We start from the raw sequence: 23,187 nt of genomic DNA, 5'->3' as shown, positions 1-23,187 counted from the left end.
CGGGTCTGAGACTTCCTAGACGCACATCTGCACGGAGCGCCCGTCGCCTCATGTAGACGACTCAACTCCGTCCTTCAGGTCGCAAAGCTCCCATGCCGCGTGGTTCATTTCCGGGGCCCAGGTACCTGGAGGGTCCATCCCAGTTCAGCCCGCTAGACGATCGTGTTCTCTCAGGCTTCTCCGTCGCTACATGAACGCTTGGCTGGAAATCGTTGCCGGACGTGCAGCTAACGGCGCCGCTTCCTTCTACAGGCTTAACGCTCGAGCAATGCACTTATACCCATTACTAGGCATATTGCAACATTTGTGGTGTTTTCGCCATACTAGCCTGATCCGACTCCACTTCCCGACGACATGCTTCTAGTGTACCGATTCCAAACACGCCATGTCGCGTGTCAAGTAGTCGATCTAGCATCCCATCACTACCACTCTTCGTTTCCGCCCCAGTGTACGGCGAATACCGAGATGATGGACTACAGGCATTGGGTATGATCGGGACCGTGTGCGAAGTGCCGGTAGCTGATCCTTCTTCATGGTTCCCATCCCCACAATCCACAGCCCTTTCTTTGCCTTTTTCGCTACGATCCTCGCATGCACGCTCAGTACGCATGACTGCATATTCTCGCGGGCTTATACGAATTGGTGGTCCTCCAGACTGATCCGCACCGAGATGGGTGTGCCGGATAATGGCCCTGTAATTGCTGGAGTAACGTGGATGTTGACGATATTGAGTGGTGGGTTTCTGGCTTTGAGATTCTATGCGAAGTTATCGAGGAAGCAGGGGCTTTGGTGGGATGATCACATCCTGACTGTCTCATGGGTAAGTCTTCGTCTTTCCGTTCGTGTGATGTCGTTAATGGGAATGAACAGGTCCTCCTTCTCGCGCAGGCTATCATCACACAAGTTGGACAACAAATGGGATTCGGAAAACGACTGGAAGATGTGAACCCCAAATACCTCATGACCATCGCAGTCGGAATGTCCGTCGCCGCATCGATCTCGTGTTTCGCCTCCACTCTCTCGAAGATATCCTTCGGCGTCACTCTCCTTCGCCTCACATCCGGTTACCTACGCGGGTTCGTATGGTTCTGCATCGTGACCCTCTTCCTCATAATGCTGCCAAGTGCGCTGGCTACATGGGTCCAGTGCCAGCCGATGGCAAAAGCTTGGAACAAAGACCTCCCCGGAACATGCTGGGACTCTAGCCACTCGATCGACTATGGTATTTTCAACGCTGCGTGGTGTGCTGCGGCAGACTTTGCGCTAGCGCTGCTTCCATGGTATCTGATATGGGGATTACAACTGAAGCTCCGCGAGAAGATCGGAGTGGGCATCGCCATGAGCATGGGTGTACTGTAAGTAATCTTTCGCTGAACTTCCCAATGTTGCAGCAGTGCTAACACGACTTCCCCAGATCCGGTGTCTGCGCCATCGTAAAAGGCGTCTACGTAATCCAACTCGGCCAAAAAGACTTCTCCTACAACGGCAAAGAACTCACCATCTGGACCGGCGTTGAAACCGCAACCGCCATCATCGCCGCTTCCATCCCCGTTCTCCGCGTCTTCTTCAAGGAAACCATATCCTCGTACTCGCGCTCGCATACCAAGACCAACCAAAGCGTCCCGCTGTCTCGATTGAACCAAAGCCAACACTCTACAACAACCACGACTGTACATGCGACGGGCAAAGGGAAGGAGGGGCGCTGGACGGTGATTGAGGATCAGGGAGATGACTGGAGCCAAAGGGGCATTTTGGAGGATGAAGAGATGGGAAGAAGTCGACGGGGGACGGTGTATGAGGAGGATCAGATTTTGACGACGAATACGGTTACGGTTACGATTGAGAGTGATGCGAGGTCGTTGTCTGATCAGAAGGCGAGGTCTTTTTTGGGGATAGCGCATTGATATATCTTTTAATGAAGTTCATGGCAGTCACTTCTCAGGATCAAGAAAGTGTCACATCTGCATGGGCGTTGGGAAAGAGATGAATATTCTCACGAGCACACCATCAGGTCTTCATTGATTCACCATGCACTTGGGGCCAATGTTAACTTTCATCAGTGTCATTTGGTATCCACAGTCTTCATCGGAGACAGTCATCCTTGAAGTCCCTGCAACCAGCCGATGCCGGCGCCATATGTATACCACTTAGTCATCGCCATATCCCCTCCCATGGTATCCTCAGTTGTTGTCTTCCGTCGTACCTAGTCATCAGTCCCTCACTTCCCAAGCCTGCCGCTTACGCCGCTAGTCATGTCGTCCTGGCTAGTCGTCATCGATAACCATCGGTTCGTCCGCGTTGGCACCATCGAGAATGTTGATGGAGGATTGGCTGGACTCCGGTGATGGTTTGTGCTTCATCCACTGTACTCGCAAATCGAAGGTCATCATCTTCCCCAAAGCGCGGGTATAGCGATCAGGTCCAGTAGGCACCTCCTTGAGAGCGGCTACGCGAAGGTGATTGAACGAATGCATCTCTTGGTCATTAGACAGAACGGTGGCTGGGGCCTCACCCTGAGCGAGGCGAAGAAGAAATACATCATGCGCAGTTTGGGTCATCCGGGGCTCTGCTTCGTTGAGATCGAATTCGTCGTCGCCGAGTTGGTTGTAGACATCGCACAAAGGCTCGAGCATGTCGTGCTCGTGGTCCTTCACGAACTTCGCGACCGGGGCCCATAGCTTGTTAGAGATCGTGCGGTCATCTTCTTCCTGGCGCTGCAGAACTTGGTCCCAGATGCTAGGCAGCTCGGCAGCAGTGGCTTTCAGCCAAGCCTTCATGTGCTGGTCATCATCCATAGCAGCAAAGTCCAATTGATGGCGAGAGTCAATGCGCGATGCCTGTTCGAAGAACCATGAAGACACAGTCTGCTTGGGCCAGAAGATGTTGTATCGAGAAAGGTAGAGCCACATCGCCAGTGCATACGGTGCCTCGTGGACACATCCTCGCTGCTGGTCCAAAAAATCGCGAAAGCCCTTGTGGATGATGAGACCGGAATTGTCGTCGCATATGCAGACTGTATTGGTGCCATGCCAATCCTCAGGGCAGCCGTAACGCTCGTCAACGAACCTGTCCTTGGTCATTGAAAGACCTGCGGGTACGGCCCATCCTGCATCAGCAAAACGCTTGAACCATCGAAGCAGGGTCTGCGGACGCATAGGGTATTGAAGACCGGGTGCTTGGTACACACCAGCCGACGAGGTCGTCTGTCCAGCCAAGTCCTCTCCGACGTGTTTGGCGAGGGTGGTCAGTGTCTTGTTTGAACTCTTGAGAAGATCATTCTCGGCCTTGAGGACACCAATGAGCTTTGCAGCTGTAGAGGACGAAGCGCGCTCGAGCTCAGCTATGACACTGTCGACGAACTGACTGTCGGTGATTGTGTCATTCCAGTCCTTGAGCTTGTCATCGATTGGCTTGCTAGTGCGGGTCCACTGTTCCCAAGCTGTGGTCACGGCTTCTCTCTTTCGGAAAGCAAAGTCATCGTGGGCGCTGGTGCTGCCAGTCCCGCTGGGGTCATCGCCAGGAAATGTAGGGTTAACGGTGTCAGCGCCGGTGGGCCTGTTCCTGGGGATGTCTCGAGAGGCTGCATCGCTGGGATTGTTGGAAGCAGCAGTCATCTCGCTGTCGGCTTGCTGTGTAAGCGCGACTTGGAGAGCGCTGGGATCCGCCATGGTTTTGTCGAGTGCGGTGGTGGAGATGTGCAGAGATAGGGTGCAGAAACAGTGTTGACCTTCATTACTTGAGCAGCCTCGCTTATATAAACAGAGGTGAGAGCAGAGATTGCAAGACGCGGTGACGGAGCGGCGATACTAGGTGACGTCAAGCCCTCTCACCTTGACTTTTCACGTCACAAACCAACGCAAAATTACTCGGTAACGGCTTTGCAGCCTACTGACTACTGTCCGTCATCCCCGAAGCTGCGTGACCAGTCGGGTGTTGAACCAGGATTGTACGATACAGGCTTCAAAGGCTCTATTGACACATACTGTTGAAGCCATCGAGAAAGCTGTGCGGCTCAAGATCTCTCAAAATCAGGTAAGAGAAGCTCGGAATGACCTGGGCTTTGTTCTTTCCGCATCGAGAAAAGTGCACGCATGGAGACGAGTAGGGCCCCGAAACACAAACAGAGAAGGTTACGTATGCGGCTAGTGAGATACGGGGGACCAAAGACGATGTATACATGTAGGATGAAGTTTACGCGCTCAAACACGACTCGCGATTTGAGCACATTCTCCAACGTGTCATATGCATCGTGTTTGTGCAAGTGCCAATTCATTTGTGGTCTGCAAGGCTCGATAGATCAGTGACGTTACTGTGACTCCGCAGTTCTGTCTAGATCGCGACTGCTACAGAGGAAGTAAGCTTGCTCTACCTCCCGATAAATATAATGCCTTCGAAGATCTGGAGGCACTTGTTCGCGGTGTACAAAGAATTTGGATAACGCAAACGAGCCGTTTTAGCGTTTGCTCTTGCTTCTGACGCACGGATGGATCGACCAGATGCCTGGATTCCGGCTTACTGTGGCCTATCGTCACCTCCGCGTGCCCGGCGTATCGAGCGGCACGGTTTTCGTCGCCCTTGTAATCGTCTCTGCGGTCTTTTCCGACATCAACATGCCCCGGTCAAAGTCATCCCTTGTTCCAAGAACAGCTTCCACCGATGAGCCAAATGCTGTCGAAGTGGACACAACCGTGGTGGTTATTAAAGTCATCGCTCGGCGGAATGCATAGAACTCCTGGTAGGTCTGTCTCACCAAACTCTCGTGGCTTGAGGGCCGGCTTGTTTGGCATCACCAGCCGAAGGCGAGGGGTCCGGGGTGTCATGGCTTCCTCCGACGCTTCGGTAGGCTATTGGAAGGCTGGATTGTCGTCGGCTTGCTCGTCTACGATGCCGTGCGCCAGGTCTCCGTCTGGTGTACACATCCAGTCTTCAGGCGACGGCAGATATTGCTCATCGCGCGGTTCGATCATGAGGCCGCTATTTACGGTAAGCAGCTGTATTATTGTATAAGTGCACGACTTACTCTTCGTACTCGCCAAATTGGCTTGGACCACCCGCACCCTGCTCGCACACAGCTTCCTCCGGAGACAGAGGCGGAGCGTCGATCATTGCTGTCTCGCTAGTCGTTCTGTCAGGCGCAGAGGCGAATTCATCTGCTGTGCCGCTGCAGTCGTTGGAGTGGAGCGACGATGTGCAAGGATGCAGGCCATCGTCTGCTGTAGACCGACGCGGGGGCGGTGCAACGCTATCGGGCATCATGGATTCGCTAGAAGGTGATCTGAGCCTTTCTTTCATCGCCATGTTTGCCTTGACTAGTGCAGGCACAACGTTCTCCAGGTATGCGACACCCCGATTGGTGAGGTCCATGGCGGTGTCGAACTTGGTCCGGGTCTGTTCCTTCCTCCGCGAACTCAACGGGAGCCCAAACTCAGTCGGCGTGTTCAGCAGAGTCACCCATTCTGCCAGGGAACCGATGTCGATGGGTACTTCGGTTGGCTTCAGAGTTGCCGGGGCTCGTGCAGTGAAGCTAGTATATGCAGTCTGGAGCCTTGTCTCCAACACCGCTGCAGACGGTTTCGGTTCCTTCTGCTTTTTGTTCTGTTGCGGGGTATTGATGAGAGATAAGAGAGGAGGAATGAGAATGAGGAATGAGATAAGAGATGAGGGATGAAAGATAAGAGATGAGGATGAGTGATGGTGGATGAGCAGAACGTCGATATTGGGCCTCGCAAACCTTGGAAGTTTTACCCAGTCGCGATGTTGATGACTGTCGTGCTTTCCCTCCATGGCAGCCGCGTCATAGAGACGCGTGCTTTCCGTGAACGCGCATGAAGCTTCAGTCTGCGGGGCGTTCCTTCCATGAATCTCTCACTAACTTACCGAGATTCGACACGCGACGGAGAAGAGCACAACAAACACTTGCATCATGATCGTATTATCAACTCACAAATGTATATTCTAGTGTATACAACAAGATTCCAGGTCGATGTCTTTCTCGGTTGATTGAAGCCAGCGACGCGGGGATTGCCGGACGGCACGTGTTTCGTTACTCAGCACCCGCCGGTGTTTCAGCTACCTTGCCTGCTCTCCAGACACCACCCTTCACTGAGCATGTATCCACTGCGACCCACCGGAGAGCGCCCGCGATGGCCAGACCGCCAGCAAGACGAGCATGCGACAGATGCCATGCCGTGAAAGAGAGATGCAGGCGCGTCCCCGGCCAGGATGCCTGCGAGCGATGCCAACGCCTCCGCAACTCATGCCAGACCCTACGACCAGTTGGCACTGCTGGCCGCAAACCTCGGTATCAGCGCACCGAGGGTACGACACGCAGCCCGCTACAGACGGCTCGGAGCGACAGCCTTTCTGTTGCTTCTTCGTCACCCAGATGCCCAGCCTCGGCCGCGAGCCCAGCGATGCCGGATTGGGACATAGTCGCGCTGCCCAGGGCTCCATCCCCGTTCGCGGATCTGAGTGAGCGGGAGATGCACCTCGTCAAGGGCGTATCCCAAGGCCAAACGCGCATCGACCAGTTCCTCATCGCGCCAAGCTTCCGCATCTGCCACCACAAAGCCTTCGCGCGTCAGCTCCACAACGCAACGTCGTGGGTACAAGATTCGTTGATAGCCACCGCGGCCCTCCTAGCTTGCGAGTACGAGCCTGGCCCAAACCATGAGGACCGAGTCATTGGCCACAGGCGGGCTGCCTCTGCCGTTTCCACTTTACGGTCTGTTAAAGCCGTCGACCCTGGAGACGTTCAGACCGTGTTGATGCTTGCAGTGAGCGCCATCACGTTTGCCCTGCACATATCCGGGAGCTCATTAGAGATCTGTCGACACACTCTCGACATCATCAAGCCCATATACGAATCGACAGTGGAGCTCAGTCCGGACTGTCAGGCCTTCGTCATCTGCCTCATTCAGGCGGAGACCGAAGAGTGCATCATACGGGGCGAGGCTCCAACCCTGCGGCTCGAAGTCCAAGAGACCGATGACATGGTTGATCGATATATGGGAATTGCCTGGCCTATGCTACCGTATCTTTACGATGTTTGCAAGATCACCGACTCGCTACGCCAGAATCCGAACCTTGATCTATCTGAGATTACGCAAGCTCTGAACGACATCGAAGTCGCCGTCGAGGCCTGGACGCCAATCCTGCCCGTTGAGCAAATCAACCGTTTTTTGCAGGAAGAGGTGGCTAGCATCATGTCTCAAGCCAAACTATATCGCTGGTCGGTGCTGCTTATCGTACATCGACTGCGACATCCATATGGCACAGCGTCAGCGAGAGGCACTGTCATTTCAAATGCTATCTTCGAAGAGCTGCGGATGATACTCCAAATCACCAAGCGCTCGGTTCCAGGCGCCATTATCCCATATGTATTTGCTTGCTTCGAGCTGGTCGATTCTGCTCAGCGCGAAATGGCGCTCGACAAGATCGACGTCGTCATTGAGTTTTCGAAAGAATTGCGAACAAAGGTCAAGAAGCAACTCATGGCATTCTGGGTCATCAAAGATAGTATGGCTCAAATACATTGGAGCGAGATCGTTTCATGGCTTCCTCAATGACACTATCGACTATGAACGATACACAGCTCAAAGAACGAAAGTCTTTAGTTGGAAGCATCTGGGTGAGATGGGACGACTATACGAAGTCGTTTGCACGGGAACAAGCACTCCGACCGCTCCACTTCTTCCAGGAACAGCGTAGCGATGCGATACCCATCGTGCACACTACTCAAGTGTTCTATGGGCTGGCTGTCGCATTGCCATGCGCTTGTATTTCGTCGCCGTCGCAACCCTGATCTTCTTGCCCCACAATAGCAAGGGGATGGGGATTAGCAAGATCGCAAAGCATACAGCCGCCGTGATGATGGAGACGTTCTGTATACCCATGTTGTTCGTCCACGGCGTGAGTGCGAAGAGGATGACCACGGCGAATAGGTTCCGGACAAAGACGATGCCTATCATAGCATCTCCGAGGATCTGAAGGTTGTCACGTCAGTGGGAACTCCGCTTCGAATAGACTGGGAGCTGTCGACTCACCTCTTGATAGCAATCTGTCACGTATGATAGCGCGACACCACTAGCTAGGACAAATGTGAAACCGAACAGCCCGAATCCTACGGCCAATATCATCCAGTGCAGACCCTGAAGAAGCTATTAGTGAACCATCATTAAAGCCAGGTGTTACCAACATACCCTGTCTAAGGCTAGCCCAAACATCAGGATACCGCCCGGGAGCAGGATTGCTGAGATAAGAGTGATCCACAGGCGCATCTCTGGTTCGTAAATGCCTTCATTGCGCCTGGCGAAGTACATGATCGATCTGTCGTTCAGGAAACCACCCGCGAAGAATCCAAAGAACGTGCCAACGAACGGAGCAATGTTCATGAGTCCAACGCCAGAAGCTCCAAAGTTGTATGGTGGTTGCAACAGGTAGACGGCCTGTAATGAGCTCATCAATGCCATGCACGCCAGTAGGGTCCCATAAGTGAGTGCAGCAAAGGCCACGGCAGGGAAAGTGAACAAGACAACGATTGGCTGGTAGAAGTGGTGGCCGATGCGTTGATTGGAAGGGGTGACGATGGCCATGCGCTGACGATAAGTCTTTCGCGGTAAGGAGGTGTCAATTCGGGATTGTATGCGCTCCATGGCGGTGTGCTTTGCGTCGCCTTTGCCGTCTGTGGCCTTTTGCAGCCCTGAGTCGGGACGGCCGTCCTCGAGTCCATCCGAGCCAGAAGTGCCAGCCGTATGTGGCACACTCTGACCATTGAGAAAAGGGACGTACTTGGACTCTTCGAAAAAGAACATGACGAGGACGAAGTTTAGACCGAGGAAGATTGTGCACCACCACCAGATCCATCTCCAGCCCTGCGACTCCACAACGAAGCCGGCGGCTACCGGGCCGAGGGAGGCACCCACGGACGTGAAGACGAGGTACCATGCGTTCATTGTTCCATGTTGATGGACGAAGAACAAATCGGCAATGGTGATCTGGATGACGGCCTCGCTGATAGCACCGCCCAGTCCAGCAAGGAAGTTGCTGCCCAAATAGTCACCATAGTTCGCCATCTGGGTCTGCCACAACACCCCACTCAACTGGAGCGCAGAGCTGAGCAGGTACAGAGGTCGTCGTCCGTACTTGTGTACGAACGGCATGAAGAGCATGCAGCCGACTGCGAGCCCAGCACAGCTCATAGCGCCTCCATTGTTCAGCTGATCGTTGCTGAAGCCCAGTTCAGGCGCAATTTGACCCCATGATGTCGTGCCGCTCTGGAGCTGTACAAATGTCCAAAGGACGAAGAAGCCGGTCAAGCCGAAGTTGATGGTCTTGCGCAATTTGCTCCAGTTCAAGGGGTCATCTGGTTCGGTGCTAGGCACTGGGTGGAGGATGACGTCCGTTGCGGGTCCCGTCACTACAGCGGGACAGTCAGTGTGCGGTCTTTACAGCGGCAAATGCGAGTCTTACAATCCTCTAGTCGTAGCGTTCCCGGAGCCCAAAAAGTGCCATCATCCGGTCTGGAGCCATTGCTGTCGGCCATCGCTCTCAGGAGGGTACGAAACAAAAATAATCGCGTTGAAGAGGTTGTCTATCGCAGGCATGGAGCTTGTTGCGTGGATATCTTCCCCACTGTTATCCAGAGCTTTCGTGCGTATATATACCACAGCGACCGCTGAGGCAGTGTCAGCTGTGTTCTGTACGTTATCTGCGCATCCCTATCTCGAACCCCGGATTGCGTGTTTCCGCAGGCGAACGGGGCGAATTGGGCGAATTGCGAATTAAATAACCCACCGGCTTGGCGCTGGCGGCTGTGGGGTAGTGTCGCGCTAACGTCTGCCGCTCAGACACGAAACGAAATGTTGCTCCGACACGGCCAGATATCAACACTTTGTCTCGCGATCATGCGGACGAGATCTGGACCCCGCATTATTCAGCTACGGATAGATACTACGGCATCTGAGTATTCCAATGATATACATATCTTAGCATCTCCGGATGCTGGTCATTACCAATATTACGCGTCCAGCCCGTATTCTTCCAACTCGAATCTTTCCGAGACTCAGGAATTCCCTTCGTTCATCGACTATGGCTTCCACTTCATGGGAGAGTAAGGTTGCTGCAAAGCAGCAGTCCAGTCGCGAGAAGATACCAAAAGAATGGCTTCTTCCAGCATCAGTCACGGACTTGCTCCAGATGCCGCTTTCAGAACATCCAAATCGCTTGATGAAGATGGGCATTGCCCAAAAGTCGGGACTGCTGAACGAGAAGGAACTGGAGATTACCGAGAAGTATACTGTTGAAGAGCTGTTGAAGCAGCTGAAGGATGGTACTCTATCGTCACTGGAGGTTACCATAGCGTTCTCGAAGAGAGCAGCCATGGCACAGCAGTTGGTACGTCAGATCTGCCTTCAGAAAGGAGATTAAGCCACTAACGTAGTGTTATAGCTGTCTTGTCTCACAGAGACATACTTTGCTGAAGCACAAGAGCGAGCACGCTTCCTCGACAGCGAAAGAGCTAGCGGTCGTATCGTAGGCCCTCTCCACGGTCTACCCATCAGTCTCAAAGATGCTTTCCAAGTTGCTGGCTCAGCGGCCACTATCGGATTCGTCTCATTCCTGGATCATGCCGCGTCGAAGGAGAACTCTCCGCTTGTGGACATCTTGCTCGAGCTAGGCGCAGTCGTATATGTCAAGACCAACATCCCTCAGACGATGATGGTGAGTGCATCATCCCACCTTGACATTAAGAAGGCTCATGGACTAATGTAACGTAGACGGCCGACTCACAGAACAACATCTTCGGGCGTACTTTGAACCCTCACAACACTGCCCTCACTGCGGGAGGGTCGAGCGGAGGCGAAGGTGCACTTGTTGGATTCCGAGGATCTCCACTCGGTGTTGGAACAGACATTGCAGGTCAGTACATGTCGTTGGAGTTGTAGCGATCAGACTTGCTGATCTACACCAGGGTCAATCCGCATACCCGCTCTCTGCTGTGGCACCTACGGCTTCAAGCCCTCTACAGCGCGCATCCCAGATGGCGGCCAAGTGTCCCCTGTCTCCGCTGGCAACAACTTCTTCAACCCATCCGCTGGTCCCCTAGCAAACGACATACACGCTCTGGGCATCCTATGTCGGTCACTCCTATCAGTGAGACCGGCCTTGTACGACGCCTCTGCCCTCGACGTTCCTTGGAGAGACCTAGAAGCGCCGCCGAGCGCGCCGAAACTAAGACTGGGTCTTTTGGCCGAGGACTCAGCTTTCCCCTTGCATCCGCCGGTTAAAAGAGCGCTAGCTCAAGCTGTGAGCGCGCTCGAAGCAAAGGGCCACGAGGTGGTTCCTATCGCGCCGGCGCGCGCTCAGGTCGCCAATGCGCTAGCCCTCGCGTTTGCCTTCTTTATGCTTGACGACACTCCCCCGACGCATGTAGCCGCTAGCGGTGAGCCTGTTGTTCCTTCAGTTATCCAGTCCATGGAGGTTTTCCATTCCTTCAAGTGTGACTTCCTGGACGACTGCAAGGGCCTGGAGGGCATCAAGAAATTAGCTGCGCTCAATGTCAAGCGGGATGCTATCCAAGATGAGTGGAGGAAGATTTGGAAGGAGCAGAAATTGGACGGAGTAATCGGTCCGGCTGCACAGCACACTGCGGTCGCGCACGATACATACGGGTTACCGCCGTATACGCTACTGTTGAACGTATTGGATGTAAGTCATGCTTACCCATCTCGAAGTGGCTGTATAGAGCATTGTTAACGTCAAGCCAGTATCCCGCATGCGTACTTCCCTTTGATAAAGCCTCAAGCGCTCTGGATGCTGAGCCCTTTGTCATGGGCCCTGGCCAAGTAGGCCCGACTTGTAAGTCGCCGTCTTGACTCTTTGTACGGGTCTGAGACGCAAGCTAATGTATTCAATGCAGATGATCCTAAGCTCGTGGATGGTGCACCGACTGCCATTCAGGTCTTCACGAACAAGATGCGCGATGAAGAATGCCTGCAGGTGTCTGCTATCATCGATGAGTGCTTGAAAGCTGTGTAGATATTTGTTTTGGACTTATATGAGCATACTTCGAGATCGCACATTCCTCCACTTGCAACTTCGGCGTCGCACTACAGCATCTTGTATTCTGCGAAATGTCCCGAACACTGCTGTATCTGACTGTCTGCAATGTCGACCATTCACTCCTGCATGATGATTAATGCGGTGGTAATCACCATGTCAACCAGGAAAAAAACTGGACAGGCCTACAGCCTACATCAACATGGAAGCATACAAGACAGGTGATCTGGTGGCGATGTAGGCTCCAGACTTGCTCAGTTTTATTCTTGTATGAGCTCTCACTGTCTAATCAAATTATCTCGTGTTCATCATCTCAACATCTCATAATCTCGTCTTGCCGTCCACGCTTCATAATCTACATCCTTCCACTGTACAAATCCATCCAAATCATCTATCATATTCCCCTAGTGCGCATGATCCTCGCCGCAACCACAGTCAGGCCCAAATTCGCGTCGAGCCTGTCTCGCTTCCTCCTGCCATGGCTGTAGGGTGACCGCCCGCTTCGTCTCCCGTTCCCACTTTCCGTGACCCTTCTTCTCGTTGAGTTCGACGAGAGCATCCAGCCAAGCCGCAAGTCTGTATCCCGCCTTTGCGAGTTGCTTCGTAACGACAGGAATAGCAGTGTCCCAGTAGGCTCCTGACAGCTCTTGCGCGAACACTGCATCAGGGCCGTTGGGAATGACAGTGGAGCACACGAACTTGTTGGCGTCACGCGCCCAAGTCATGGAGCTGCTGACGGCATCCTTCGCCTTCAGTCCCTTGAGCCACGTCTTGCTCTCCTTCTTGAATTTGCCGTGCTTGACTTCCGCGGTGAGGTTGTTGGCCAGAGCCAATGCATTGGCCTGGGAGAAGTTGCCATAGGCCTTTTGCGGGATTGCTGTGTCCCAGATGGAGTGCAGGTTCGTTCGCGCGCCATTGAAAGTGACGTTGATGAGGTTACCACCTACGGCGATATTCTCCACGTGGAGTGGCTGGTGAACATCGCCGACGAAGTGGATGACCCATTTCAGGGCTCTTTGCTGTTCGACGATGCCAACCGACTTCTGGAAGGCGCGGCTAGAGTAGTTTGCGATGGCAGAAACGATGCAACCCTCCTCAGGACAGTCACGCTCGAAGTCGACATTGCAGCTCTCAGGCGGGTTGTCGAGCGCATCGATGTAATGGAGCACTGAACTGAACTTGCCCTCCGGTTCAGACCGGAAGCTATCAGCCCAGGTCGCAACATTGGCGAGATATGCGGATGAGGTGTCGTTCAAGAGGGTCTGCGCAAACTTGGCCGTCTTGTGGGAGACGAGATTCTGTGCCATGTATGCCACTGCGGTGTGGCCGAGGGAACCCCAAGCGGAGGCATAGGGAACTGCCGCAAGGAGAGGTAGAAGCGACTTCGGTGGTGCCATCTTGGACGTTGAAGTTATCGGGCTGGTCGAAGTGAAGCAGGAAAGAGGCTTGTTGTCATGCTCACGCAGAGGACATGCGATGTTATAAGCAGCTGGGAACGGCACCGATGTCGACCAATAGTTCTGACGGTATCGGCCATGGCCGTTTCGTCGCCACGATGCTTGATCGAGACCCTGTAGAGCGCGAGCGACGATATGCAGGTCCATGGAGATGCTAGCCCAGAAAGGAAGGTGCTACGCCACGATAGGCAGGAGCTGGGTAGCCGACCTCAACTTGAGCCTCTGTCAGAGAGCACGTTGTCTGTTCTGATTGGATAACCACGAAAACACAGCCGGAGATGAACATCTGAAGATCCCGTGGGTAGGGTAGCACGTTGTACGGGTGGGTGTCTAATGTATGTACCTACAAAACCAATGCAGCTAACAATGCTCCGAAGACAGCTAGGGTATCTCAAATCCGTGAGTCTTCGCCAAACGCCAGATGTAAATGCACGCTGTCACGATTGCGTCTATCGCTCCGCCTCTGCGGCATTGTCCTCGCCGCCTGCGTCCATATTGTTTGGCGCCTCGTCTTCGGTTGTCTCTTCTGCCGGAGCAGGCGGGCCTTCGATCAGGCGGAGCCACCACGCGGGAGGATCGAGAGGGCTGTGGTTGTTGTGCAGCGGCGGGTAAATATCGTTGAAATAGTACCAGACTGGAGAAGGTCAGTTGTTGTCCTCAGGAGCTGGGAGCGCAGACGTACTGTGGCCGACCACGATGCCGCACATCTCATCCTTGGGCACCGTCCCATGCATGATGAGCGAAAAGGCCAAGAGCACCCAGGGCAGGTAGGGCGCCTTGAAGACCAGCAGGCCAAGGAAACTGAGCATGGTGTCCGGGTTCTTCCTGCTCCAGATGTAGATGAGGGTGCTGGACAGAGCCGAGCCGAGAAAGGCCATGGAGAACATGGGCGCGATGCAGAGGAGCAGCGTCGAAGCGAATGTGAGGAGCCATGCGAAGTGTGCCGTAGAGCGGCCGGACGATTCCTCGAGCAGGCGCGCGTATCGCTGGAGGAAGAAGATGTGGTAGAGGAGGTCGAGGCTGAGTGGGCCGAAGTAGAAGAAGGTGGTGAGCAGTCGCCAGTACTATGCAGGTCAGTACGGGCTGGAATAACGCAGTGGTAGTGGTAGGTACCTGGCTCTTAAAGAAGACGGTTCGCACGCTGTAGAAGAGCTGAAAGGGCGAGATGATATGGCACTGCACCAGCACACTGGCACTCAGCGCCGCCGTCATCCACCAGCGCGTGCACACGGGCATTTCGTAGAACCACTGCTCGAGCGGAAAGCCTCCGGCCCCTCCCATCATGCCGTCCCCGCCTTGCAGAACATTCGCCATGGTGGGTTGAGCGCTCTAGGGATAACACAGGATGAAGAATGTGAGAAGGGGCAAGTTGCAGCGCCTGCACTCAGATACCTAAGTAAGCAGCGAAAGGCCAAGTGTCGCTCAGCAAACGCAGCCGCTTTCCGAGCGTGTGAACGATGGGGCCCATGTGGCTACGTAACTTGTCCGATGGCCCGCCAAGGCGCTAGGACTAACAGCACGCGATCGCACCTTCCGCCCGCCGGGCGTCGGGGTCCAAGCTCCTGCCCTGGATGAATGCGAACCAGCCACAGCACCAGCCCCTCGTCTCAGTCGCGTCGGCAGACGGTCAAGATCGCGAAAGACGATGTGCCCGTGCTCCATTCACTACTGCGACCCTCATACGCCATCTCATCGGTATTCCTGACGACGTGCCGACCGTTCGTCTTGTTGATCTTGACGCGCTTGAGTTTCGCGACTTTTCGCGCTGTGCACGCGCCGTGATCCCTCCCCGTCGCCAATCCCACGCTCCAATTGATCCACCTGGACCCCGACACATCGCGCGATATCCTTACACACCAAAACCAACATGTCTCCCAAATCTCCCACCAGAAAGAACAAGGCGCGACCGTCGCGAGGTGGACGAGCGAGTGTCGGAGGAAGGAAGGAGTCGGGCAAGAGACGTACGTTGTGCACCGAATAGTTGAGGCTGCGCTTGACAGCTGACATGTGCGCAGTTGGACAAGCAGGACCCGCCCCCGATCGCGCAAAGAAGCGCTACAAGCCCGGCACCGTCGCTCTCCGTGAGATCAAGCGCTACCAGAAGTCAACCGACCTGCTCCTCCTGAAGCTCCCATTCCAGCGCCTCGTGAGGACTCTTCACCCAGACACCCTTGCGACAGTTAGCTAACGTGTCTCCAGGTCCGTGAGATCGCGCAAACAGTCACAACCGAAGACGGCCCCAACAGATGGCAGAGTCAAGCCATCGTCGCCCTCCAAGAAGCCACCGAAGCCTTCCTCGTTAACCTCTTCCACGACGCCAACCTCTGCGCCGTCCACGCCAAGCGCGTTACTATACAGCAAAAGGACATCCAACTCGCGCGTCGTCTGCGAGCAGCTTGGGGTGCGCCGGTCTGAGTTGGCACGGTAGTTTTGGCAGATACCCAATCTTCACTTCTGTTGGTACCGAGTTTGGAGGTAGTGGGACGTACGTTGCAGTCTGGAATTCGTGCGCATACCAGAGAGGCTGCTTTTGGGAAACGATTGCGATTGGCGTTTCGTGGCGCAGAGGTTACTCGCATGAGGCCCGTCCTCAGGATTGTCATTGATTATTGTTCATATACGTGCAGCATACCGACTACCGAGTTACAACTACATCTCTGTATATCAGTATTTTGGATGATCAAATGGAACAGAAATTCCACGTCTCCCGTTTCTTGACTTCGACCTGGATGGCGTGAATCATCTGGGGAACGACTCCAATCAGACGCTGACTACCAGTATAGTTAGTGGCATTGGCAGTCGTCCGCCGTTTCTTGCTTGAGTTGCTTGTACGTCGACCAGGGCTTGGCTATTATCGTCTTCGTAGTGTGCGAAGAGCTCGACCAGCTGGAGGAGCGCGGAACACCGCCGAGGAAAGCTCCCCGCCTTTTCCGGAACGTTGGCTTCTTATCGCCGGCCACCCTCACCACCTTCCACATACGCCTCGCAGCAAAGATCCAACTCTCCTCCGCAATCGGTAGCCGACCAACTAAGACATTACCGAATAAACAAGTGACGCAAAGCCTCCTTGGCAGCCTTGGCCCTGCATTGTCCCCGCCCGTATCACGTCGCTAGAATGCCATTCGACGTCATGAACTGGGTGCCTCAGGTCGGTGCCGCTGCGGCGATGCATGCGCTATAGCTCAACCAGGAAGCTCAATGTCTGGCATGCAGGCACTTGCAGGCTTGTACATGGTTGCCAGGCAGACGAGTCAAGGTACCCCAATGTCAAGAACTACGTATAAAGTTGGCACTTGTGGTACTTCCATAGCCTCTGCCCGCAGCAGATTGAAGAGCTCGATCTCCTCCTACCGCAGCGATCATGGTTGCATTCAGGCTGTCGCTTCTTGGAGCAGCTGGGCTTCTGAGTGGGCTTATCAATGGCCAGTTTCCTCCGACACCAGAGGGCGTGACCGTTCTTGAATCGCAACTTGATGAGGGAGTCACGATCTCATACAAGGAGGTAGGCCATCCTCCTCACAGTGCTTGATCCATATACTAATGACCCCAGACCGACCTCTGTGAAACCACAGAAGGAGTCCGAAGCTTCTCCGGCTATGTTCACCTCCCAGCTGGAGCACTTGCCGATCTCGGTGTCGAGAACCAAACCTACGAGATCAACACCTACTTTTGGTTCTTTGAATCGAGGAAAGATCCTGCCAATGCCCCCCTCTCCATCTGGATGAACGGTAAACAGCTTGGAAAGAACGCATTGCGACGTTGACTGACACTATCAGGTGGACCCGGCTCCAGTTCCTTTGTCGGACTTTTGCGTGAGAACGGACCATGCTTCATTGGTGCCGATTCCAATAGTACCTACCTGAACGAATGGTCGTGGAACAACGAGGGTGAGCAAGTCTATAGTGCAGCATTTGGTCTTCTGAGTATCACGGCTAATGGAATCAGTCAACATGCTTTATCTCGACCAGCCCGTTCAGGTTGGCATGAGCTATGACAGCCTGGTCAACATCACCACTAATCTAGACACCGGCGATCTTGAGGTTGTAGACTTCGGCAACGGCCCTGTTCCTCCCCAAAACAACAGCTTCTATGTCGGCACCTACCCTAGCGAAAACTCCAACCTCACCACACGTGGTACTGAGAACTCTGCACGAGCGCTCTGGAACTTCGCCCAAGTCTGGTTCCAAGAATTTCCTGAGCACAAGCCAAATGATGACAGAATCTCTATTGCGACAGAATCTTACGGAGGTCGTTATGGACCAGCGTTTGCAGCTTACTTCCAGGAGCAGAACGAGAAGATCGAGGACGGGACGTGGAGCGAGGCCGGACAGACACATCTCTTACACCTCGACACTCTACTTATCATTAATGGCTGCATTGATCGTTACGTCCAATGGCCGGCTTACCCAAGGATGCAGTACAACAACACGTACGGTATCAAGGCTGTGAACGAGTCGCGCTATGAGGAAGTGCTCGACAACCTATACAAGGAGGGAGGCTGTCTTGATCAAATTGAAGAATGTCGCAACATCAGCCTTATATACGATCCTACTAACCAAGGCTACAACGAGACCGTCAACGAAGTATGTGAGGCGGCAGAGACATTCTGTTCCGAAACGATCCGTGATCCTTACTTCGACACCGACCTCAACTACTACGACATCTCCGCCCCCGGTGCAGCTGCTTTCCCACCACCATGGTATCAAGGCTGGCTGAATCAGCCACATGTACAGCAGGGACTTGGTGTACCTCTCAACTGGACTCAATCGAACTCGGCCGTGTCGCGGGCATTCCGAGGTATTGGCGATTATCCACGTCCAGGTTGGAAGGAGGATCTAGCGTATCTTCTCGAAGAGGGTATCAAGGTCACACTGGTGTATGGTGACCGAGACTATGCCTGCAATTGTCAGTATTGCCCCAAGAAGGCTGCGTTTGAGACATGAACTGACACTTTGCAACGTTTAGGGTACGGTGGTGAACTGCTCTCGCTTGCTATCCCCTACGACAACGCCACTTCATTCGCGGATGCCGGATATGCGCCTGTCGTCGTGAACGATACCTACATCGGTGGCCAAGTGCGTCAATACGGCAATCTATCCTTTACGCGAGTGTACGAAGCTGGTCACGAGGTACCAGCCTACCAGCCCGAAACCGCGTACAAGATCTTTACACGTGCTCTCTTCAACCGCGACATCAGCACCGGCAACATCTCTACAACCGAGACCCCCGACTACGCCAGCGAAGGACCAAGTGACGTGTACAACATCACCAACGAACCAATTGTCGATGAAGGCACGCAATGTTACGTTCTTGATCCCGGTCAATGCACAGCGGAGCAGTGGGAGTCGGTCATGAACGGAACTGCCCTGGTGCGAAACTGGATCGTTGTTGATGCCAACACTAGCTATCTGTTCCCAGATCTAGCTGGTAACGGCACATCGAGCAACGGAAGTACACCTTCCGGTACGGGCATGCCCATGCCTACTTACACCGCGGCTGCATCCGGTGGTCTCTCTGCAAGCGTTTTGGGCAGTGCAATTATTGCTGCGGTTGTAGGAAGTGTGGTAATGCTATAATCAATAGCACAATAGTCGCGACAGAATGAACCCACGGTTACGAGTACACGATAATACAATATCTGTAGTGATAACATGCGCTCCAGGCGACCAATTCGTATATACCGACCTATTCTACATTATCACGGTGTGCGCTGGTGCATTGGATGCGCGTGACGTCATGACTTCTACACGCGAACCCGTACTTTTGTCTCGCAGATATGCACATTCTCTCTATCGACGCGTCGCAAGCCCTCCAAGCAGACATTACACCGTAGCCATGTCTCGTCCCACATACTCCGCGTTCCAGAGACATCTACTCTTCTTCTCAACGCCCACATCTCCACCCCGGCTTACCTTCGGATCAGCCCTCCGCGCAGGCGTATCAATCGGCCTAGACTTCCCCGTCGCAGTCCTCCTGAGCCTATCCCTCCGGCTCATGTACGCGCCCTTCCCCTTCCTCTGGTCCCCCATCCTCGTCGATAAGATCCCTGCATCAGCCCACCGAACACAATTAAGCTCCGTCACTCTACCAAAGGGAAAAGCCGACTATACTTGCACCGAGCTGCTATCTCTTCTTAACAACAGTCCCGAGGAGAATCAGGGCAAGGGCTGGTTGAAACATAAGATCGATCAGGGGCATGTGGTGGGGTTTTGGACGATGGCGGCTAGTGCAAGGACGCATACTGTTAGGAGTGATGATGTTGAGAGGTTTCAGCAGGGGGAGTGGGAGGGGCCTGTTGTTAAGAGGAGGCGGGGGAGGGATGATGTGTTGCCGCTTTGGAGGGGTGGGCCGATATGGGTTGGGGGGCACAGTTGGGCTGTCTGGAAGGTTCTTGGTGTGAGGGTTTATGAGGATAAGGGACGGTAGATAGTCGCATAATCGTGCGTAAACATCGTACGCCAGCGCATTGGGGAAGAATGGATAGAATGCGCCTTTGACTCAGACAACGGCCTGGTCCTGGTTCGGACTGGTCGTTGAGATTGTGCTTTTACGCCTGCGGATGAATGTTTTAGCGGCATTTGCACAAGTTCCAAACGGCCGTCTTCCGCAGTCTTGTTACACATGCTTAGTTCATGGCTTATTTAGCATCACAAGCGCTCATAAATCCGCCGCCCGAATCTAGATCTTCTGCTGCTGAATCGAAGCCCGCTTTTTTCCGAAGAAAAACGTCTTTGCGCGTTATCAGATCCTGACTTTGACAGCGGTCGAAGTTCGGCGGACCCGCTTTTCTTTGCCTGACAGACGCAATTCCGCGCTCACGTAAAGAATGTTGAAGATTGCTCAGAAAAATGTCAGGCACGATGGGCGCCAAACTAGGACGCGCATTGCGCTGGGGTCACTTTTGCACACATACTTGTACACACTCTTCGAATCGCGAGAGTCATTTTGACACAGACATCGCCTGCCTCCGCCTCGAGACGCGTCGTTGAGAATCGACGAGCACTGTCGTCATCGCGGTACCATCTCGGAACTCACAGCCAGAACAACATAGGCGCAGAATTTGTAGTTCATTCAGCACAGGTTACCATACACGATCTTTCGCGATACCAAGAGTAATTCACCTTAGTCTCGGGGAGACATACTCCAGCAGGCGCTTTCCTCGGTCACGCCGTCGAGCCATCTCGAAATGGAAGAACCAAGAGGCTCATTAGAGCCAACAGGCGAGAAGCTCTCGTCTAACTCCGACCAGGACTTTGACGACAGCGACTCCCACGAAGACATGGACCGCCGCGACTCTCGCCACTCTGCGCAAGCTTCCAAGCAGCAGGACCTGGAACTCGCAAAAACGAAGTCAATCGCAGAGACCATATCTCCACTCCGCGAAGCCTTCTTTGTTGGCTTGCTCTGCTCTGCTCAGTTTGTCACACAAGCAGGTCTTCTCGGCACTCTCAATATCTTGCATATCATCGGATCCGATCTTGGTATCACCGACCCCGGTGTCCTGTCGTGGCTGATAGCGGGTTATTCGTTGACAGTCGGTACCTTCATCCTGCTATCTGGCCGTTGCGGAGATCTCTTCGGATACAAGAACATGTTGATCATCGGCTATATCTGGTTTGGCGTCTGGATGATAGTAGCCGGTTGCAGCGTCTACATTGAGGGAAATGGTGGTCAGGTGCTTTTCATCTTCTCGCGCGTGCTGGGAGGTATTGGACCGGCAATATTACTTCCCAATGCGCTTGGCCTACTAGGCGCGACGTATAACGAGGGGAAGAGGAAGGATATGGTGTTCTCGCTATTTGGAGCATGCGCACCCGGTATGTATTTGCCCATTGTCTTATGGATATGGTCTAACGTCATATAGGTGGTGGTATAGCTGGCGGCGCGTTTGCTGGTCTCTGGGCGCTCTTGTGGTGGCCGTGGGCATTCTGGACGTTCGGCATTGCGCTGTTCTGCCTTGCAATTTTGTCGATCTTCATCCTTCCCTCAGTACCACTCGACCCGGAAGTTCGCAATCTCTCGCACAGGGAACGAGTTCGTGAGCTTGACCTACTCGGCGCAAGTGTTGGCATTACTGCCATGATCCTGTTCAACTTTGCCTGGAATCAAGCGCCTGGTTTTGGATGGGGACACCCCTACATCTACGTCTTGCTAATAATCGGCCTTCTTCTGTTTCCGCTTTTCTTTTGGATCGAGATTAAAGTCGCCAAGAAGCCTCTCATTCCGTTTGATGCGCTCAGCACGGATGTCTCGTTCGTGTTGACTTGCATAGCATGTGGCTGGGCTGCTTTCGGTAAGTTGCCTTCCAAATACCTTTGTCAGAGCGCACGGCTAACGACAGTTGTAGGTATATGGGTTTATTACTTCATCCAAATGCTCCAGCAACTGCGTGGCGAGTCCCCACTTCTCACAATGGCTCATCTCTGCCCTGTCGTAATATCCGGCTTCATCGCTGCGGTCACCACTGGCCGTGTCATCTCGCGTATCGGCCCAGGATGGGTCATGCTTATCAGCATGCTAGCGTTTCTGATAGGCAACATTCTGGTCGCTACACTCCCAATCAACCAGATCTACTGGGCGCAAACCTTTGTTACCACGCTCATCATCCCATGGGGCATGGACATGAGTTTTCCCGCCGGCACGTTGATCATGAGTAATGCCGTCGCTAAGAAGCACCAAGGCATGGCAGCGAGTTTGGTCAACACGATCGTGAACTACAGTATCAGTATTGGAGTTGGCATCGCAGGAACAGTGGAGGTGCACGTCAACAATGGCGGAAGAACGGCGGAGGATGAACTGCACGGTTATCGCGGCGCCATGTACGTTAGCGTCGGACTGAGCGGCATGGGTGTGGTGACGAGCTTGCTGTTCCTGCTCAAGATGTGGTTGAGAGAGAAGAGGGCGCAGAAGAAAGTCTGAGTTTTGGGTATTAGGTAGTGTTCAATCTAGATTAAGCGTTGTTAACTTTCTTTAGCGTGCAGTTCCGCAGCTTGGTGCGTGTGCCTGCCCAGGTGCCATCTCTAAGTGATTACGTCATCGTGTCGCACCATCCCGCGATCGCAATTTCACCAGGGCTTGTTCATCGCGGTCACCCATCTGGCACGTCAGCGCCACACTTCAGCATCAAGTTACGACAGTGCTTTGATCATTGACATTTACCCAACAGCACCGTCCTGAGGAATCCAGCGAATTGAACGTGGAGTGGCGGATGATAAACACCGGATGATACCGTCAGGGTCTTTGGTACAGTCAAGGAGGAGCTTATTCGCGAAATCGAAAACCGCGCAATCCACCAAGCAGAGCATCAACATCACTTAGTCTGCGATGCTACCGTCCACCACTCTAAGTATGAGGTCCACTATGACGCCTTACGATGACCCGCCCATCTACCAGCTGCCGGAAGAGTTACTGCTGCACGCCGCCTCTTATCTTCCCGACTCGGCTGCACCCACGTCCCTCAAGGACCTAAGTCTCACGTCCCGCAGATTTCGCTCTGTCGCCCAAGATGCCCTTTACACCACAGTAAACCTGTCCATGCCATGTGGGACTCACCCCAAGGTGAGCTCCCTTCTGCAGCTGCTGCGTACTCTCCTGGACCGCGCAGACCTTGCGGCAAAAATCAGAACCCTACGCGTTGGGACAATTCGCAAGAATGTCGCGAAGCTTTGCG

General features: G+C 53.8%; 12 protein-coding genes across 12 annotated transcripts; 7 read left to right on the top strand and 5 right to left on the bottom strand.

Moving 5' to 3' along the window:
* Positions 1–670: 670 nt before the first annotated feature.
* On the top strand, positions 671–1,904 carry J4E84_007540 (uncharacterized protein; the record flags this gene model as incomplete). The annotated part of the gene is made up of 3 exons (XM_049390123.1): positions 671–820; positions 871–1,355; positions 1,415–1,904. The coding sequence occupies 3 exons, from the start codon at positions 671–673 to the stop codon at positions 1,902–1,904; spliced, it is 1,125 nt and encodes a 374-aa protein (XP_049241976.1).
* A 360-nt stretch (positions 1,905–2,264) lies between these two features.
* J4E84_007539 (uncharacterized protein) lies at positions 2,265–3,668 on the bottom strand (the record flags this gene model as incomplete). Its single annotated transcript, XM_049390122.1, has 1 exon — positions 2,265–3,668. The coding sequence occupies one exon, from the start codon at positions 3,666–3,668 to the stop codon at positions 2,265–2,267; it is 1,404 nt and encodes a 467-aa protein (XP_049241975.1).
* Positions 3,669–4,844: 1,176 nt separating this feature from the next.
* Positions 4,845–5,784, bottom strand: J4E84_007538 (uncharacterized protein; the record flags this gene model as incomplete). The annotated part of the gene is made up of 2 exons (XM_049390121.1): positions 4,845–4,974; positions 5,021–5,784. 2 exons carry the CDS (start codon positions 5,782–5,784, stop codon positions 4,845–4,847), a joined length of 894 nt encoding a protein of 297 aa, XP_049241974.1.
* Positions 5,785–6,413: 629 nt separating this feature from the next.
* On the top strand, positions 6,414–7,568 carry J4E84_007537 (uncharacterized protein; the record flags this gene model as incomplete). Its single annotated transcript, XM_049390120.1, has 1 exon — positions 6,414–7,568. One exon carries the CDS (start codon positions 6,414–6,416, stop codon positions 7,566–7,568), a length of 1,155 nt encoding a protein of 384 aa, XP_049241973.1.
* A 165-nt stretch (positions 7,569–7,733) lies between these two features.
* Positions 7,734–9,544, bottom strand: J4E84_007536 (uncharacterized protein; the record flags this gene model as incomplete). Its single annotated transcript, XM_049390119.1, has 4 exons — positions 7,734–7,985; positions 8,046–8,150; positions 8,202–9,418; positions 9,472–9,544. 4 exons carry the CDS (start codon positions 9,542–9,544, stop codon positions 7,734–7,736), a joined length of 1,647 nt encoding a protein of 548 aa, XP_049241972.1.
* Positions 9,545–10,089: 545 nt separating this feature from the next.
* On the top strand, positions 10,090–12,039 carry J4E84_007535 (uncharacterized protein; the record flags this gene model as incomplete). Its single annotated transcript, XM_049390118.1, has 6 exons — positions 10,090–10,395; positions 10,450–10,722; positions 10,779–10,920; positions 10,973–11,709; positions 11,769–11,859; positions 11,921–12,039. 6 exons carry the CDS (start codon positions 10,090–10,092, stop codon positions 12,037–12,039), a joined length of 1,668 nt encoding a protein of 555 aa, XP_049241971.1.
* A 425-nt stretch (positions 12,040–12,464) lies between these two features.
* On the bottom strand, positions 12,465–13,457 carry J4E84_007534 (uncharacterized protein; the record flags this gene model as incomplete). The annotated part of the gene is made up of 1 exon (XM_049390117.1): positions 12,465–13,457. One exon carries the CDS (start codon positions 13,455–13,457, stop codon positions 12,465–12,467), a length of 993 nt encoding a protein of 330 aa, XP_049241970.1.
* Positions 13,458–13,966: 509 nt separating this feature from the next.
* J4E84_007533 (uncharacterized protein) lies at positions 13,967–14,831 on the bottom strand (the record flags this gene model as incomplete). Its single annotated transcript, XM_049390116.1, has 3 exons — positions 13,967–14,151; positions 14,200–14,581; positions 14,631–14,831. The coding sequence occupies 3 exons, from the start codon at positions 14,829–14,831 to the stop codon at positions 13,967–13,969; spliced, it is 768 nt and encodes a 255-aa protein (XP_049241969.1).
* A 553-nt stretch (positions 14,832–15,384) lies between these two features.
* On the top strand, positions 15,385–15,932 carry HH3V_1 (histone H3-like centromeric protein hH3v; the record flags this gene model as incomplete). Its single annotated transcript, XM_049390115.1, has 3 exons — positions 15,385–15,478; positions 15,533–15,663; positions 15,717–15,932. 3 exons carry the CDS (start codon positions 15,385–15,387, stop codon positions 15,930–15,932), a joined length of 441 nt encoding a protein of 146 aa, XP_049241968.1.
* A 946-nt stretch (positions 15,933–16,878) lies between these two features.
* On the top strand, positions 16,879–19,093 carry J4E84_007531 (uncharacterized protein; the record flags this gene model as incomplete). Its single annotated transcript, XM_049390114.1, has 5 exons — positions 16,879–17,019; positions 17,068–17,245; positions 17,294–17,404; positions 17,463–18,422; positions 18,483–19,093. The coding sequence occupies 5 exons, from the start codon at positions 16,879–16,881 to the stop codon at positions 19,091–19,093; spliced, it is 2,001 nt and encodes a 666-aa protein (XP_049241967.1).
* Positions 19,094–19,352: 259 nt separating this feature from the next.
* J4E84_007530 (uncharacterized protein) lies at positions 19,353–19,943 on the top strand (the record flags this gene model as incomplete). The annotated part of the gene is made up of 1 exon (XM_049390113.1): positions 19,353–19,943. The coding sequence occupies one exon, from the start codon at positions 19,353–19,355 to the stop codon at positions 19,941–19,943; it is 591 nt and encodes a 196-aa protein (XP_049241966.1).
* Positions 19,944–20,703: 760 nt separating this feature from the next.
* J4E84_007529 (uncharacterized protein) lies at positions 20,704–22,436 on the top strand (the record flags this gene model as incomplete). The annotated part of the gene is made up of 3 exons (XM_049390112.1): positions 20,704–21,334; positions 21,382–21,810; positions 21,865–22,436. The coding sequence occupies 3 exons, from the start codon at positions 20,704–20,706 to the stop codon at positions 22,434–22,436; spliced, it is 1,632 nt and encodes a 543-aa protein (XP_049241965.1).
* Between the last annotated feature and the right edge of the window lie 751 nt (positions 22,437–23,187).

Source organism: Alternaria hordeiaustralica (genome assembly GCF_023758085.1).
Source record: "Alternaria hordeiaustralica strain BMP 2776 chromosome Unknown scaffold_17, whole genome shotgun sequence".
In the NCBI taxonomy this organism is placed as follows: Eukaryota; Fungi; Ascomycota; class Dothideomycetes; order Pleosporales; family Pleosporaceae; genus Alternaria; species Alternaria hordeiaustralica.
The sequence above is the reverse complement of the archived record's forward strand: the minus strand, read 5'-3'. Positions and strand labels throughout refer to the sequence as shown.